At 36.2% G+C, this 17,577-nt stretch overlaps 1 protein-coding gene across 1 annotated transcript; it reads right to left on the bottom strand.

The window, feature by feature from the left end:
* Positions 1-12,473: 12,473 nt before the first annotated feature.
* LOC123554278 (uncharacterized) lies at positions 12,474-16,806 on the bottom strand. Its single transcript, XM_045344309.2, has 3 exons — positions 16,625-16,806; positions 14,827-14,892; positions 12,474-14,346 (listed from the first exon to the last, which is right to left on the bottom strand). Exons 2-3 carry the CDS (start codon positions 14,882-14,884, stop codon positions 13,430-13,432), a joined length of 975 nt encoding a protein of 324 aa, XP_045200244.2. The 5' UTR covers positions 14,885-14,892; positions 16,625-16,806; the 3' UTR covers positions 12,474-13,429.
* Positions 16,807-17,577: the final 771 nt, after the last annotated feature.

Below are 17,577 nucleotides of genomic sequence, written 5' to 3'. Positions count from 1 at the left end.
TTCACATTTCATATAGAGACTTATTTAGAGACTTATTTAAGGATCGAAAAGTCTCATTACATAAAATGTCAGAAATGTATGTTGTTACTGATTTGATTTTCATAAGAATATGTGACCCCTTGGATATGTAAGTATTTAAAAGGCATAAACACACTAAATAGCTGGTCTTCTTTATTATCCCCCGAGGAAAGTCGGAGGGATATAGTTTGGCGTTGTCCGTCTGTCTTTCCGTCCTTCCGTCCGTCCGGAGCCATATCTAGGAAATGGTTTGGAATATTTATTTAAAACTTCATATACATGTTCACCACAATGAGTTCTTGCGGCCCGTCAAGTTTCAGTCAGATTGCCCAAGTAACACCAGAGTTATGGCCCTTAGAAGTTTCTAGTGTTAACTATATAGGGTACTATAAATATGGCAATTTTTGCATCATAACTTTTGCTATATTTGACCTAGAACTATGAAACTTAAACAGAATTTAGATCACCATAATGTGGTTGTGCACACACAACTTCATTTGGATTTATTTGTAAATTAAGAGTTACTGCCCTTTAATTGTATAAAAATCCACATATTTGTACATAACAAACTTACCATTTGGTAGAATTTCATTAAATTTCTTTCATTCTTTTCCATGAACATTTATTGTAAACATGTGAAGTTGTGTACCCTCACCTGGTCACCCCCTTACCTTGATCACACACCTCCCCCCCTATCCCCCGACACCTCCCCACTCCCCCCACCCCCCAAAAAAAAATCATTCCTTATTTAAGATTTTTTTCAAACAAACTTCATATACATGTTCACCACTATGAGGTTATGGGGCCCATCAAGTTTCAGACAGATTGCCCAAGTAACACCAGAGTTATGGCCCTTAGAAGTTTCTTGTGTTAACTATATATAGGGTACTATAGATCTATAGATATGCCAATTTCTGCATCATAACTTTTGATATATTTGACCTAGAACTATGAAACTTTAACAGAATTTAGAGCACTATAATGTGGTTGTGCACAGACAATTTTGTACAGATTTCTTTTTGTAACTTCAGAGTTATTGCCCTTTAATTGTCTAAAAATCCACATATTTGTACATAATAAACTTACCATTTGGCAGAATTTCATTAAATTTCTTTCATTCTTTCCTGTGAACATTTATTATAAACATGTGAAGTTGCGCACCCACACCTGGTCACCCACTTGCATTGGTCAAACCTCCTCCCCCTCCCAACCCCCCTCCCCCCCCCCTCCCCAATTTTTTTTTTTTTTTCATTTCTTATTTTAGATTTTTTTCAAACCTTCCAAGTTGTACCATTCCCCCACCTCACTTCTCCACCCAGTCATGCCCACCACTGATCATGCATCCTCTGCCCCCCCCCCCCCCCCCCCCCCCCCCCCCCCCCCCCCCCCCCTCAACTTCACCCTTTTACCTTTTTTTTTTTTCATTTTTTAATTTTCAAAAAATAAATATATACATATATCTATATATAGATATATATATTTCCATTCCTTTTTTTTTTTTTTTTTTTTTGAATGTTCAAACCTTCAACATGTTAAGTTGTGACTACACAAACCTTGCCCTCAGCCATGTTCAAGATATCTTACCTGTGTTCTCTTAAGGACATCTGATCTTTTAAGTTCAAATGAACATGTAAAACAGCAACACCTGGTGCCAAACCACTCAAAGACAATATTTCATTCCAGTTAAAGGTCCATTACTAAGGGAAAGTGAGTTGGCAATTTTTTTCATAGCCAGTGCATAGACTTCTGCAAGACACTAAATAATGAAGATTGGCAGGTCAAAATTTACAGAAGGTCTTTGGAACTCAAAGAAATGTATGTGTATTATGTTGAAATTTCAATGAATCGACAGAATGACCCCCCAGGTCTTTTTAACTTTCTTCATACTTCATAGAAAAATAATTGTACATATACTGCGATTTATTATTTATTTCGAATTTCTACATACCAACTTTCATTTTCCAATAAAATGAAATAGTTTCTGTGCTTTTTAAAAGAAATTAAAAAGTTTACTTTCCTTAGTATTGGACCTTTAAACTTCAAGCTCACATTTCAATTAACTGCATTTAATTTTAAAAGCTAAGCTTATTACAGTAAGCATATCCCATTCAAAATAAATCTTAGTCAGGATCAAAGTATCATACATTTATTATGTACCCTTTAATTAAACATTTGTTTTCTGTTAAATTGATTTTAACTAATGAAATTATTTGCTTCTTATTAACATCCTTAACTTTTTGCCGGATATATCTTTTTGCCATTCCTCACCACAAACCCTTTCGGCGGGGGATACCAATTCATCGAATTTGCTTGTTATATATAAAATTGAGAAACTTCCAATGACTGCAGCACATACCAGGACTCATTTTAAATACCAGTAACTTGCATTTTCTTGGAGTATATTTTCAGTACTGAATAAAAATCAAAAGAAAGGTGGGGTTCATATTTGATGCAAGATAAATAGCTATTAACAGTCAAACAAATCCGCTACAAATTTAGACCTCAAATTGTAGTGGTGGTTTGTGGCCTAAGTTTCGATGACAAATTTTGTAATGCTATTTCACTATGAAAATGCTACATTTGTACATAAATGTTACATGTTACTTCAGCCAAAATATTGCAATGGAAGCAAGGAAAGTAACTCTAAAGAGCAAAAAAAATCTGAACTATTTGAATCCACCATTAAGTGAATACCATTTTTTGTACCATTTTCCTCTCTAGTGTTTACAAGTAAACCAACAACTGAGTATTTCTTTTTATGTCAGCATAATATTGAGTTTTACAAATGGCCATTTTTGCCATGGAGTATTAGTGTTGGTTTAGTCAAATTCTAGGACAGTGTTACAAAAAAATAGAAAATTTGAAATTGCATTTTTGATCAGTAACTTCAATTAGGAATGAGGCTAAACTTTGTACTGAGGTATCTTACAGAGAGATCAAGGTTCAGTTGCATTTTGGTTTGCTTGGGTCATTGTTACACATGTACTTAAAATATAAGATATTTTTTACTTAATAATTTCAGTTAAAATGAATTACTTTTATTGAAAATATGTAAGCTTTCTTTCAGCAAGGTAACTTGAGTAAGGATTGACATATTGGGACCAAACTGACATCCGTTTTGAAAATATTTACTCTTTGTGTAGGCAGAGAATTTTTTTAAGGGTGAAACCTTTATCCCGTCCGGCAAGGTACCGGTATGCCATATCACTAAAGTATCTTGTTTATTTATTTGCTTGCGGTCATACTTATATGTGATGTAGTGCGTCATTGTTGTTCAGATTTTTGCATTGAATTGCAACAGCATATGTCGCGGTTACAGGTAATCAAAATCCTATATATTTTGTTGCCGCATTTACAGTCATCAAGTTTTTTACTCTAATTGTTTCTCGATGCATCAAAGCGGCAGTGCATGAAGTTGAGTGTGTGACCGTAGAATTAAGATGAATTGAGTCAAATGCAGATCTTGTAATTCTATACTCGTCAAAATTATTTTTGCCAGATGTTACCATTCTTTTGATCTTAACACAGTTTCTGCACAGGTTTTTGGTAGAATTGTTTCGAAATGCAATTTATTTTACATTAGGTATACATGTATTGTGTTTTGTTCAAGGGTATTCATAATAGACTGACATTTTCAAAAGTCCCTTAAGTCAATTATCTCCTGAATGATATATCCATTCTTAACGGTAATTAGTAACATTGTTTAGACTTATCTACTTTGCATAGATGCTTTTCACGTGGCTCTTTTAGAACTTTATGAAGCTAGAGATTGCCTTGCAAAATATGCTGTGATGCAATAAAATGTATATGAGCCTCGCCATGAGAAAACCAACATAGTGGGTTTGCGACCAGCATGGATCCAGACCAGCCTGCGCATCCGCGCAGTCAGGCTCCATGCTGTTCGCTTTTAAAGCCTATTGCAATTGGAGAAACTGTTAGCGAACAGCATGGATCCTGACCAGACTGCGCGGATGCGCAGGCTGGCCTGGATCCATGCTGGTCGCAAAGCCACTATGTTGGTTTTCCCATGGCACGGCTCATATTGTTACAGATTTCAGCATTTTTACTTTGATGTACAGGCATCTTGTATGTTTTAAATCAGAAAAAAACACAAAGTGTTTACAATACCACAAATGACGTTTGGTGAATGTCACAATCTATACTTTAATGACATGTCTTAAAATTATCCAATCTCAGATTGACGAGGATTTTGTTAATTTTTGAGGCCATTTAGCTCTCCTACTCGGAGAATCAGGGGGGCTTAAAAACAATTTAAAAACATCTTAAGTGACATATGTGAGCTACAATTCCATTTCACATCAGTCACACAAGGTTCAAGCAGCAGGCATTATACAAGTATACACCCTAAAACTAGACTGATATTAATAAAAAATGGAGCAAATAATAGAGCAAAACGTTAAACAGTCAATTAATTTAGGTAGAATTTGTATCACTTTAAGATCTCAATCACATTTGATTAATGGTAAAATCAGTCTAGTTTGTTGAGTCGGCTAAAGGCTGAAAGCCTTTTGACGAGTCCTTGCTGTTCGGCGATTCTCTAAATGGACCGAATAACACGTGAAGGGATGTAGTTCCATTAGATTTCTCAAACTTCAAACAGTTCACTGCATGAATGAAGTTAAAGGGAATTCCTATAGTTTTTTATGCGCATCTTTCTGCGCAGCCGACACTTTATATGGAAAACTGAACTGAAGTCAACATTTGTTGAAACATGTTACAGACAATCTTATATATGATGAATCTTGAATGAAATAACATTTTTGATAAGTTTTATCAGTAATCAAATGTTGATACTGGTTTATGTTGTATTGACAAGTATCATGCCTGATGGGTATCTTGCTATTTTTGTGGTTGTGTTTTCACATCGCATTTTAGTACAAAGACAGTGTTGTTCATATAATGTAAGATAATTGACTTAGTACTGATAAGACAATATCACCTTTCAGATTATATACTATTCAATTATAGAAAGAATTAAGAATTTTTAAAACTTTTTTTAACTTTTAGCAGACATACATGTAATCAATTTGGCCAGGTTCGCGCCATTTCCGTCCGAACAGGTGTTGTATTCTAGCGGCCTTAACATAAAATTTAGCCTGGTGACCCATATATTTTTAGCCATTTTTATGCTCACAATACAATTATCTATACACAAGAAAAACATAAAAAAATTCTATGAAAGAGTTTTTTTCAAAATTTAAAAAAATATTCTTTATTATGGGTATTTTTCATTGAAAAGAGTTCACAAAAGTAAATATGAAACAACATTTCTTTTTCATTTGTACCCATTATTGTAAGGACAGAGTATTACAAATATGATTATGATATCAAATAAGTATATAATAAAATCTGTAAAAAGAAAAAAAAACCGTATTGTGCTGTCTTGATGTATATTTTGGTTGGTATTTATTAAAAAGCAGAAAATCATGAAAATGTTGAAAAATCGCTGGCAGTTTCAGCAACAGTGTGTGTGTTCAAAACAATTTTTCACAAAAACAAGCCTGGTGACCTATTGTTTTTATTTGTTTATTGTTTTCAGCACAAATTTTCCTATCATATATGTGAATTTAAAAAAAATCTATGAAAGGAAAAAAACTATAGGAATTCTCTTTAAGTTGTGTCAATTCCCTTTGCTATGACCAATATACGATGTAATCTGTCATATTTATGACTTGTAATTGTGCAATACTCGAATGTAACTCATTAAGCATAAATTTGAATTTTAAGAATTGCGCAGGCTTACAAAGCTTGGGTAACATCCAGCGAAAGACAAAAAATAGTTCCACAGGGCTCCAGATAAGATGCGTATTAGCGTAAATTACGTATAGAAATAATGCAAATACGCATGTCTAATAATTTCTAAGCGTATAAAAACGTATATAAAATTACAGAAACGCACACAATGCTTTTTTAAAAACAAAATCTGAATCGTCTGGATGCGTTAGGTAACATAGCCGATCAGCCTTAATTCTCCCACATTGAACGTAAACACGCATCGTATGATTTCTATAATTTTTGCGTGGGTTGAATTTTGCAGTCAGTAAACGGATAATTTTTCGGAAGAAGAAGCTCTTACTGGTTTGTTTAGTTACTACTGATATTAAAAATGATTTTAATTCTTATTAACATTAAATTGTATTTTCTTGTAGTTTTTGAAATCGAAAGTAGATCGTCTATGTTTGGCTGCTTTCACGAAACGAAACAACTTTTTTATGAAAAGATTTAAATAAGAGGTAATTTAACCGTAAACTTCAATGTCAGATACTGCCAATTGCTGCTAAATGTCTTCGTATCATCACAATTTGTAAAATATATTGTTGAAACTGGAGAAAAGTGTAATCGTATCCGGATGTAATATTTTGGGTAAATATCGAGCTGTGTTATGAAATTTTAAGAAAAAAAAACTAAAAACAAACTGAAACTGGTAGACTGTACTGTCAGAACATCAATCATAAGCCGACTCAGGCCCTTCAGGCCTTTGATTAAGAGTTGTGGCCCTTGATTTATCTTCTGTATGCTATTTCTTCATGAAAACCTTGTGCACTTTGAGCTACATTTACAACAGAAGAATACCAAATTGGTTAACCCTTGCCCTGCTAAATGTCTTTAATGAACTGGTCCATCTCTTAATTTGGACAGTACCATTAACTGTCAAAAGGGGTGCATACCAAAAAGTTACAGACTGAATGGTGAACAGTGCATATCATGATCAGATGTGCAGGCTGATCATGATCTGCACTGGTCACAAAGGCAGGATAAATCGTGTTCAGCATGATAAGGGTTAATGTTAAGACGTAATTGTATGGAAATTGCCGAGTATCTGTACTGATCCACTATCGTAATTCAGTATTTCACAAAATATAGTCTCTACCACTTATCATATTACACTGGATGTGTACAAGAACCTATTTAGATTTAACCTTGGGTCTGAGTCTATGATACATTAAACTCTTTATGCACATTTCTTCAATAGTCCTAACAAAGTGACATGTAATTACAGTGTTTTATCTCATAAATCTAAGTCAAATTTTGTAATGAGCTTGTTTAGACTGTGTATGTATAATTAATGTGCCATATGATTGTTTCTTTCCATTATGCTTTCTTATAGTACAGTCATGGACCACATGGAGCATTGTGGCCAAACCTTATTCCACATTTTGTGTGAATTTAACTGAAACTTCCTGCATATGACCCTCATTAAGTGTAGATGTGTGGAATATTTTAAGAGCCAGTTGAGGCATGTCAGAGTTATACACCCTTGGATTTGATGCCTGGAAGTTTTTGGCACAAAATGCTGCAAGAGCTTTAAACAGATTCCAATGAAGCTTCATGCATGTTATGTCCATGAAGCAAAGACTAGCATCACACATTTATTATACCACCACAAATGAGGTTTTTGGGGGTATATAGGGGTGAGCTTGTCGGTCAGTCGATCCGTTGGTTTTCATGGTTTCCGGACAATTAATTCACGAAAGGTTTGACCGATTTAAATAATTTTTGGTATACAGGTGTAACATCAGAAAATACAGGTCAAGTTCGACTTTGGGTTCAGTAGGTCAATGGTCAAGGTCACAGTGACTCTGAACAGTCAAACGGTTTCCGGACGATAACTTGAGAATGCTTGGGCCTGGGATCATAAATTTTGGTACATAGATGTAACATTAAAAAATACAGGTCAGTAGGTCAAAGGTCAAGGTCACAGTGACCCTGAAGAGTTAAACAGTTTCCGAATGATAACTTGAGAATGCTTGGGCCTAGGATCATAATTTTTGGTACACAGTTGTATCATCAGAAAATACAGGTCAAATTTGACTTTGGGGTCAGTAGGTCAAAGGTCAAGGTCACAGTGATCCTAAACAGTCAAATGGTCTCCAGGTGATAACTTGAGTACGCTTGGGCCCAGGATCATAAATTTTGGTACAAATTTCAGGTGTAACATCTTGAAATACAGGTCAGTTTTGACTTTGAGGTCAAGGTCACAGTGACTCTGAACAGTTAAACGGTTTCCAGATGATAATTTGAGAACGCTTGGGCCTGGGATCATAAATTTTGGTACACAGGTGTAACATTAAAAAATACAGGTCAAGTTCGACTTTAGGGTCAGTAGGTCAAAGGTCAAGGTCACAGTGACCCTGAACAGTTAAACGGTTTCCGGATGATAACTTGAGAATGCTTTGGCCTAGGATCATAATTTTTGGTACAGATGTATCATCAGAAAATACAGGTCAAGTTTGACGTAAGGGTCAGTAGGTCAAAGGTCAAGGTCACAGTGATCCTGAACAGTCAAACGGTTTCCAGGTGATAACTTGAGTACGCTTGGGCCCAGGATCATAATTTTTGGTACACAGGTGTATCATAAGAAAATACAGGTCAGGTTTGACTTTGGGGTCAGTAGGTCAAAGGTCAAGGTCACAGTGATCCTGAACAGTTAAATGGTTTCCAGATGATAACTTAAGAACACTTTGGCCCAGGATCATAAATGTTGGTACACAGATGTAACATCTTGAAATACAGGTCAGTTTTGACTTTGAGATCAGTAGGTCAAAGGTCAAGGTCACAGTGACTCTGAACAGTTAAACGGTTTCCAGATGATAATTTGAGAACGCTTGGGCCTAGGATCATAAATTTTTGTACACAGGTGTAACATCAATAAATACAGGTCAGGTTTGACTTTGAGATCAGTAGGTCAAAGGTCAAGGTCACAATGGCTTAGAAGAGTTATTTGGTTTCCGGATGATATGTTGAGAATGCTTGGGTCCAGGATTATATATTTTTGTACACTTGTGTAACATGATGAAATACAGGTCAAGTTGGATTTTGAGGTTAGTAGGTCAAAGGTCCAGGTCACAATAACATGAAACAGTTAAATGGTTTCCAGACGATAACTTGAGAACACTTGGGCCTAGGATCATGAAAATTGATAGGGAGGTTGATTTTGACCAACAGATGACCCCTATTGATCTTGAGGTCAGTAGGTCACAGGTCAAGGTCGCAGTGACCGAAACATTTAAACGGTTTTCAGACAATAACTGCAGAACGCTTGGGACTAGGATCACGAAACTTAATAGGGAGGTTGGTCATGACCAGCAGATGATCCTTATTGATTTTGAGATCCAAAGGTCAAAGGTCAGAGTTACCTGGAACAATTTAAACCTTTTCTGGGCAATAACTTGTGAACACTTGGGCCGAGGATCATGAAACTTCATAGGGAGGTTGGTCATGACCAGCAGATTACTTTTATTGATTTTGAGGTCAGTAGGTCAAAGGTCATGCAAGTTTGGCTTTGACATCGGCATAGTTCTGTGACAAGGCCATATTGTGGGGGTATAATTCGTCACTCCTGTGACAGTTCTAGTTTTCTCTGACCAGGCACATTCCTGCAGGGGTATTAATCAGCTTATTTGTAGCTCTAGTTTACCAATGAAAAAAGATTTTCATATTGAAATGATGCTTTCCATCTTGGCATCTTTTGAGAATCTGTAGTTAATCTTTGATACTGATTTTAATAATGTTATGCCCCTTGTTCTCTGTAACAGAACACTGTGACCAAGGAGGTTTTTTTTTTCAAATGGTCGTGTTATAATTTTGTGTTGCTGTGCATGACTAATCAGAAATTTGTTAAGCTGATAACCATCCACATTTGCAAGGTTAAATGTCAAAGGTCCTGGAACTTTTCAGTTATATTTCAAAATTGGTTGAACTGATAAGAACTTTGCACATTTTATTATACGAATATCACATTGCTTTGCGGGGGGCAGTTATTGTCAGCATGAGGATGATATACCGTCAAGAAGCCACAGTTTCTGTGTTGACCTGGATTTTGGTCAGAATTACATTTGTCTGCTTGTTATGTTTGAACATTGTGTAATTTACTTTGGTCTGAATGACCTTCACTGATGATTTGCAAAGTAGAACAATCATGGCCTCTTTAGTTCACCTGTCACATAATGACAAGGTGAGCTTTTGTAATCGTCGTCATCTGTCCACAGTATCTTGGGAACATGATAGAGACCACATTTTTCAATCAATTTCAATCAAACTTGCACACAACTTATACTGACATAATATCTCTGTTCCTTTCGAAAATTGGCCAGATCCCATCATGGGTTACAGTGTTATTGCCCCTATAAAGGGCCAACATTTGACCCCATATGACCCAAATTTGAAAATGGCTTGTTACGATGTGGGTTCGAGCCTCACTCAGGGTGTTGAATTCTTCATGTGAGGAAGCCATCCAGCTAGCTTACGGAAGGTCGGTGGTTCTACCCAGGTGCTTGTTAACACTCTAGAGGCCATATTTTTTACCCTGTCTTCATGAAACATGGTCAGAATATTCATCTTGATGATTCCTTTGCCAAGTTTAAAACTGGGTCATATGGTGTCAAAAACTAGGTGAAACGGTGAAATGAATGAAAAAGCTTGTTAATACTCTTGAGGCCACATTTATGACCGATCTTCATGAAACTTGGTCAGAATGTTCATTTTAGTAATTCCTAGGCCAAGTTCAAAACTGGGTCATGTGGGGTCAAAAACTAGCCGACCCGCTTAAATCAGAAAAAATGCTCATAAACACTCGATCTAGAGGCCATAGTTTTTACTCTGTCTTCATGAAACTTGGTCAGGATGTTTATCTTGATGATTCATATGCCAAGTCCAAAACTAGGTCATGACTGTGGGGTCAAAAGCAAGGTCACCACTCAAATCGAAAGAAAAGCTTGTTAACACTGTTATCACCCTTTCTTCATGAAACTTAGTCAGAATGTTTATCTTGATGATTCCAAGCCTGAGTTTAACAGGTGAGCAATATCAGGTCATCATGACACTCTTGTTGTACTATATTAGGATGCACTTGGTTCATTCAGTAGATAGAGCAGAGGTCTATGAATCCAGTCTGGTTGCAAGTTAAATTCAGGGGTAAGCAATGGCTTCTCCCCATAATTTAGCAGAAAACAATATGTCTAAAGTCATTTGATTTCCATCTTGGATTCATACAGGGAAGTTGTAAGTTTTATTTGGAAAAGAAGACATTTTGGTTTGTGCTGGAACTGGCATAGAAGACAATAACACTAGGTTAATTAAATGCTGTAACTGGCATACTTTTGTGTTTACACAGATATCAGTCAATCAATCACCCGATCGTTCAGTCAATTCACTATCAGTCAATTGGATTGACTTATAGTCTGTACACAATATCGGTTTCTTGATAACTTCTATGGAGAATTAAAGAATAATCAGAAAAACAAATGTTACCTTTTAAATTATTTGTTTTATTTGATAAATAAAGCATTTGAAATAAATATAGTTACTATGTACATAAACAATATGGCATCTTGAGAAATAGCACATAATATGTTGAGTGAGTGTATTGTCACATTTAAGCTGAATGCAGCCCACCATTTAAAAAAAATGATTTTTTTTTTACAAATAAAAGAATATAGAATGTCTAAGTAATTTTATAAACTCTAAACTTATTCCAGTATAAAATAAATGGACATACATTGCTAAGTCATTAGAAAAAAATCCCTCTGCCTTCTTTTATATCACTTTCAAAAAATAGTTCTGTACCATTTATCATATAAGCAGGTAGGCAGGCAGGCAGACAGACAGACAGGCCTACCTTTATTTAAAAAGATCCAAGTCAATTTACATGGCTTAGTTCTGGAAGCATTTCAACTTCAGTTATAATTCTGTTCCATTTCGTATGACATTTCAAAATTATAACCTAGGCCTTAATAAATGCAAGTTTTATTTGATTTAGCTTCCCCAGACATGTTTCAAAATACTAAATGTATGTTTGCGCAATAAATCAACAAAAAACGGGAGAGAAATAATAATTTATGAATGATAATGTGCAACTCACAGAGTCGCCTAACTATGGTGAAGTATGTGAACCATCACTCTAACGAGAAATGAACAGATGATGTTTTACTCACAAAGTCGCCTAAAATATGACGAAGTATGTGAACCATCACTTTAACGAGAAATAAAGAGATGCTATTTTTTCGAGAGAGAAAAAATGGTTTTCATTCTTGTTCATCTGATATTCATCATAGTTTTTAAGTCTTTGCCTGCTGGCGGCAGTAATTCTGCCTTTGCGACCAGTGCAGACCAAGATCAGCCTGCACATCCGTGCAGTCTGATCATGGTCTGCACTGTTCGCTATTCAGTCAGTAAATTTTCAGTAAACACCCCTTCGAATAATAAATGGTATTGCCCAAATTGAATGATGGACCAGTCCATTATAGAAATTTAGCAGGCTAAGGGTTAAAAAGAACAGCAGAGAAAATGGTAAAACTCTCGTTTTGGAAAATGAAAGAAAGTAAAATAATGTGTAAATATACACCCAACTGTGTAGGACATTGTTCCACATTTATGTCATATTTCTCAAAGATGGTAAATAAAATGTTCAAATAAAGTTAAAATGAAGTGATTCAGAGAGTTTCATGAATTCTTTTTTATATAAACGCTGGCGTAGATAAATAAATTGTTCAAGACGTAGATATACTGAATTTAGCTGTACGACAACTTTTTGAAATTTTGGTTTATTTATTGTTTTATTAAGTTAACAAAACAGACTTGATGCAAACATTTCATCATTGTTAAACGAATATTACAATTATAATGAATGTTGTGTAGTTGATGGTAAGACATACATGCATTGTAGTTTTGTAGGCACTCGAATAAGTGCAATTACGCCTCGAAGTTTTTACTCACAGAGAGTACGCAATCACAACTTTTTACGGCTGTCATTTTGGGTGTATAGGCAGCATACTACTTAAATCTTTCTACCTGTTTTGTTTGTGAAAGTCGGTAGACTAAGTCAGGAACTATGTTTGTTTTTTATATCAGTTGGCCATTATAATGTGTTATGATGAAATGCATATAAGTTTTTAAAAAATAATGAGTATTTCCACTAGACCTGAAAAATTCCGCTGTAAGATCGCGTTATGTGACTTGGAAGGCAGTCAAGAAAAACACGCTAAATTATGAATAAACTCTTAACATAACGGTGACATTCGCTGCTTAAAATCTTGTTGCAGTTAAATATTAAAATGTCACAACTTTTCATATGTTCATCAAACTGGAAAACGCGAGTAATAAATAATCTTTTTGTACAACAACAGTGTCTTGTTAATTAAAGACGAAAACGTTGTTCTGCATGAATTTCCCTTCTACCGCAACCATTATGACAGTGTACCACATCTAAAGAACGACTTTCATGTTATATTAGGATTTATCAAATCTTTGTACGTTTGTAGGAAATGTCTTCTTGGAAAGCAGCAAATCTGACTCAAAAGTCAAAAATTTGCGGGGTTTTACGTATTTATATCACAGAATTTCATGTAACAAAAACCAGTCTACAGGCTTTTGATCCAGTATGTGAAACTGTTTATATATTGAAGAGCCTCTGGCGTAGATAAAGGAGCCATTCTAGATAAACTTTCAGTTCACGTGTCTTGCATGCTTGACCACCGAGTACATGCGCGCGCAAGGCGGGAATCAGACACTTCTGCTCGAACTCGACCTGTGTGATTTGACTCTTAACTCCATTCAGCTGAGGATTGCTTGACTTTTTAATTCCGGTCAAGTGCTCAACCATAAGGGTGACAAGTTCGCGGTTGATGCTGGGTCCCGGCAGCAAGAATGACGGACAGCTCTGACTTGAACCAATGCTGCTTGGGTGTGGGTCCGGCAAAAGAAATGATGGAATGTGAAAGGCACATTCCTGTTTGCTTGCAGCCACCTGCTGTTCGGCTGATGCGACATTTGCTGCGGGCCTGATATTGTTTGTCGAGGGTTGAGATGCGGGTCTGCTTTGTTGATTCTTTGCTGGGGCGTTTACAGGAGCTTGGACTGGCTGTTGTGCGACCGGGGCTGGTTTGATCTGACCTAACATGTTATCTTGTTGACGTCTTGGTTTTCCAGCAGGCACTGGAACTACACGTCTTTTCTGTTGAACAGGAGACCCTAGCCCGCCGGTGCGAGCTTCTGATGTCATTGGCCGTACGTTCGAAGGACGGTCATTTGTGCGAGCTTCTGATGTCACTGGACGTGCGTTCGATGGAAGCTTGTTTGTGCGAGCTGCTGATGACACTGGACGTGCGTTCGATGGAAGCTCGTTTGTGCGAGCTTCTGACGCCATTGGACTCTCGATCGAAATACGGTCGTTTGCAGTTTGTACAGCAGCCTCAGAAACTGGCAATCTGACATTCACATTCTGTCTAAAGGGAACAGCACTTCCACGCGCATGCGAAAACAGTGGATTTAAGGATTTAAGAGTTGCACGCATTTCCTCTGCTGTAAGTCCTGAAAAAAAAAAAGAATCTAAATATAGCCTAAAATAGAAGTCTCCAAAACAAAACTGTTGCGACAAAGTTTTGACATGATTACAGATATAAGCTATTCAAGCTTTTAATATTACTCCTATCTTTTCTGACGAAAGATGTCCAAATTACTCTCTAACATAACATAGACTACTGTGACCTCTAATTAATACGGACGCCAGCAAAAGTATGACTTAAGGATCTTTCAGCTGGTTGCTTATAAAGTCCACATAGGTAGTAATCTGTACTTAATAAACCACCGAAGTAAAACCTTTTAAAGAAGTAAGTTTGAAAACAATCATTTTTACCGCGCAAACAAATACAGTAAAAATATCAGATTCATGCTAAAACTGTCGTGCTTTCTAAACCGTCTAGATTAGCGGTAACGAACATTCAAAAACGAGCAACTAACATTTTTTCTTTGCCAAATAAGCACAGCAAAGTTGATAATAACAATACTTACTTCCATACGCTGTTCCCAGGCAGAGGGACATGAAGACCATGATCACCATTTGTTTCATCTTCGATACTAGAAATAGAAAAAGCACCGATTTCAATAAACAAGCAAATTCTAAAGAAATGAAAGTTTCTACATGAAAATCACATAAATTAACGCGCTAATTACACTAACTTGTAGACATGATAGATCTTTGCTAGACAATTACAATTCATCATTTTCACGACAATTTGGCGTTTGTTGTTTCGTGTGATGATACATCACGTCATTTTATTACAAAATTGAGCCATGCCATGAGAAAACCAACACAATGGCTTTGCGACCAGCATGGATCTAGACCAGCCTGGGCATCCGCGCAGTCTGGTCAGGATCCATGCTGTTCGCTAACGGTTTGTCCAATGGCAATAGACTTTGAAAGCGAACAGCATGGATCCTGACCAGACTGCGCGGATGCGCAGGCTGGTATGGATCAATGCTTGTCGCAAAGCCACTATGTTGGTTATATCATGGCGCGGTCCAATTGTTGTTACGCGCACGTCGTTTTACAAGCAAGTTTGTATTTGAATTTATGCAATAAGATTTTTTTTCCAAGTCTGCATTCTAAAACAAAGCAGCTGGTAATCAAACGCTGTTCTTTTTGAAAATATATTTACTGATTAAAGGGATCGGCACGGTATGGTGGTTAGGATATTTGTCACTCGGGTTCGAGCCCCACTGTAGTCACGACAACACCTCATGTGTCACCTGTACAGGTATTTTCAAGAATGCGGACTCTAGAGTAATTTAAGTAAGCTTAAAGCTGTTAAAATAAGTTAATATAAACTGATAACTTGTTGGCATGTATTATTTGATCACGCACGAAGCCATAATGGATTGATTATATAAGCCGCGCCATTAGAAAACCAACATAGTGGCTTTGTGACCAGCATGGATCCAGACCAGCCTGCGCATCCGCGCAGTCTGGTCAGGATCCATGCTGTTCACTAACCGTTTCTCTAATAGTAATAGGCTTTGAAAGCGAACAGCATGGATCCTGACCAGACTGCGCGGATGCTGGTCGCAAACCCACTATGTTGGTTTTCTCATGGCGTGGCTCATATATCGCCCATTGTTCTTAAAAGAAATCATATCATGGTCAACCACGATGGAAGGATAGGCTTCGGTATTTATAATGACGTAATAAAACAGGCAATGAGATCAGAGTTTGTGGCTTTTCGTGACCTCCTGGTTAGTGGTCACATAGATTAATTGAGAGAAAAAAAGAAATGGAAGGTAGAAGTATGTCTCCTTTTAAAAGATACTGAAGCACTTCCCAAATCGAAAGGCAAATCAATCGAAAAATAACAAAAAGAAATTATTCACGCATACAGCGAGCTGTTTAAATTATTCCTAGCGAGAACAGCGTTCTTTTGACATTGGCTATTATTCTTCTTGGTTGCATTCTTTGCTTCCAAAGGATCGTTGTACAGTTTTGATTTTGCATATGCATATATAGTGTCTGGATACTTTTCCTGATCATCATTATTTAGTATCTTCAAATATAACTGTTGACTATTATGGGATATTGCCTTAATAAGTTAAATAAAGTTATTAAAATTCTACACAAAAAAGTAAGTTAAAACAACAATAAGCCATATATATCTTGCATTTGTTAAAACTTGTACTGGTTTATGCTACTTCGCCAAATTGCCAGATAAATGGGGGGAAAATGCCATTATAGTAATTAAAAAATCGGGCGAAGGAGCGGCTATAAATTTTAACTTTAGATGCATGAAAAATGCGGCATGAATACAAATTAACTTACCTTTTTCTATTTCCTTGAAATTCGTACTTTGAAAATTAATGTACGTTTATTTATTTGAGTTCCAGATGATTTTGAGTGCGTTTCACTGCTTGTACACCATTTTATAAGGCTGACATGCAAGAGATTAGTCCCGGGCGCAAAACAGTGTCATTTTAAAAGTATTTACCATGTTGATTAATGTGACTGACGCCTTTTTACGATGCTTGAGGTAATAACGCAATTAACCAATCGGCTGGCCTCTTACAAGAGCATGTGACCAATGAATTTATTTGACGCATCGTTTAGACTCAAAAACGATGTAATCAAAATGTTTTTTGGGTTAATGCGCGTGATATATTTTCAGGTTGTTACAATATTTATTACGTCTATTACTTTTCCATGTGTAATTTATTTACATGAATTATATTATCCCAAGGACAAAATAAAAATATGTCCTAACAGATATACGTTTTTAAAGTTTTTATTATTATTATTATTATTGATGTTACGGAAATTGCTTTAAGTTTTGCACTTCAGTTGGAGCAAAAATCTATACGCCTTATCCATTTTAAAATTTTACGTTGAGAAATGGCACTTTTTATCTGTTCTGGATTTATTGACACAACCTGGCTCGAACCTTCGCTCTCTGGAATAAATGACACATATTCTGTCGACGGTCGTTAACCTCTATACATCTGTCACAAAGCACCGAAAGCTGGACAAAAACAACGCAATTTTAATCCATCAAATAAAATGTCGGATTTATGAAATAATAAACATTTCAATAAAAACAGATCGTTCAATCTTCTATTATCACATTATGTACTTGGTACAGGCTGGACCTTTTTTTACGCGTAAACATGTGGAAAACAATAAAACAATAAAACCATTGTATCAAATGCATTTAAACAGACCAGACCTGTGATGAAGCCACAGTTTAATCAGATGCATTTATAAATAGATCTTTGATGAAG

Source organism: Mercenaria mercenaria, chromosome 7, assembly GCF_021730395.1.
Source record: "Mercenaria mercenaria strain notata chromosome 7, MADL_Memer_1, whole genome shotgun sequence".
NCBI classification, from domain to species: domain Eukaryota; kingdom Metazoa; phylum Mollusca; class Bivalvia; order Venerida; family Veneridae; genus Mercenaria; species Mercenaria mercenaria.
This window is presented reverse-complemented; position numbering and strand designations above follow the sequence as displayed.

Coding starts and splice junctions, on each gene's coding strand:
- LOC123554278 (XM_045344309.2), bottom strand. CDS start 14,884: ATGAAACAAATGGTGATCATGGTCTTCATGTCCCTCTGCCTGGGAACA. Junction 14,347..14,826: donor CCTGGGAACAGCGTATGGAA/GTAAGTATTGTT, acceptor TTTTTTTTTCAG/GACTTACAGCAGAGGAAATG.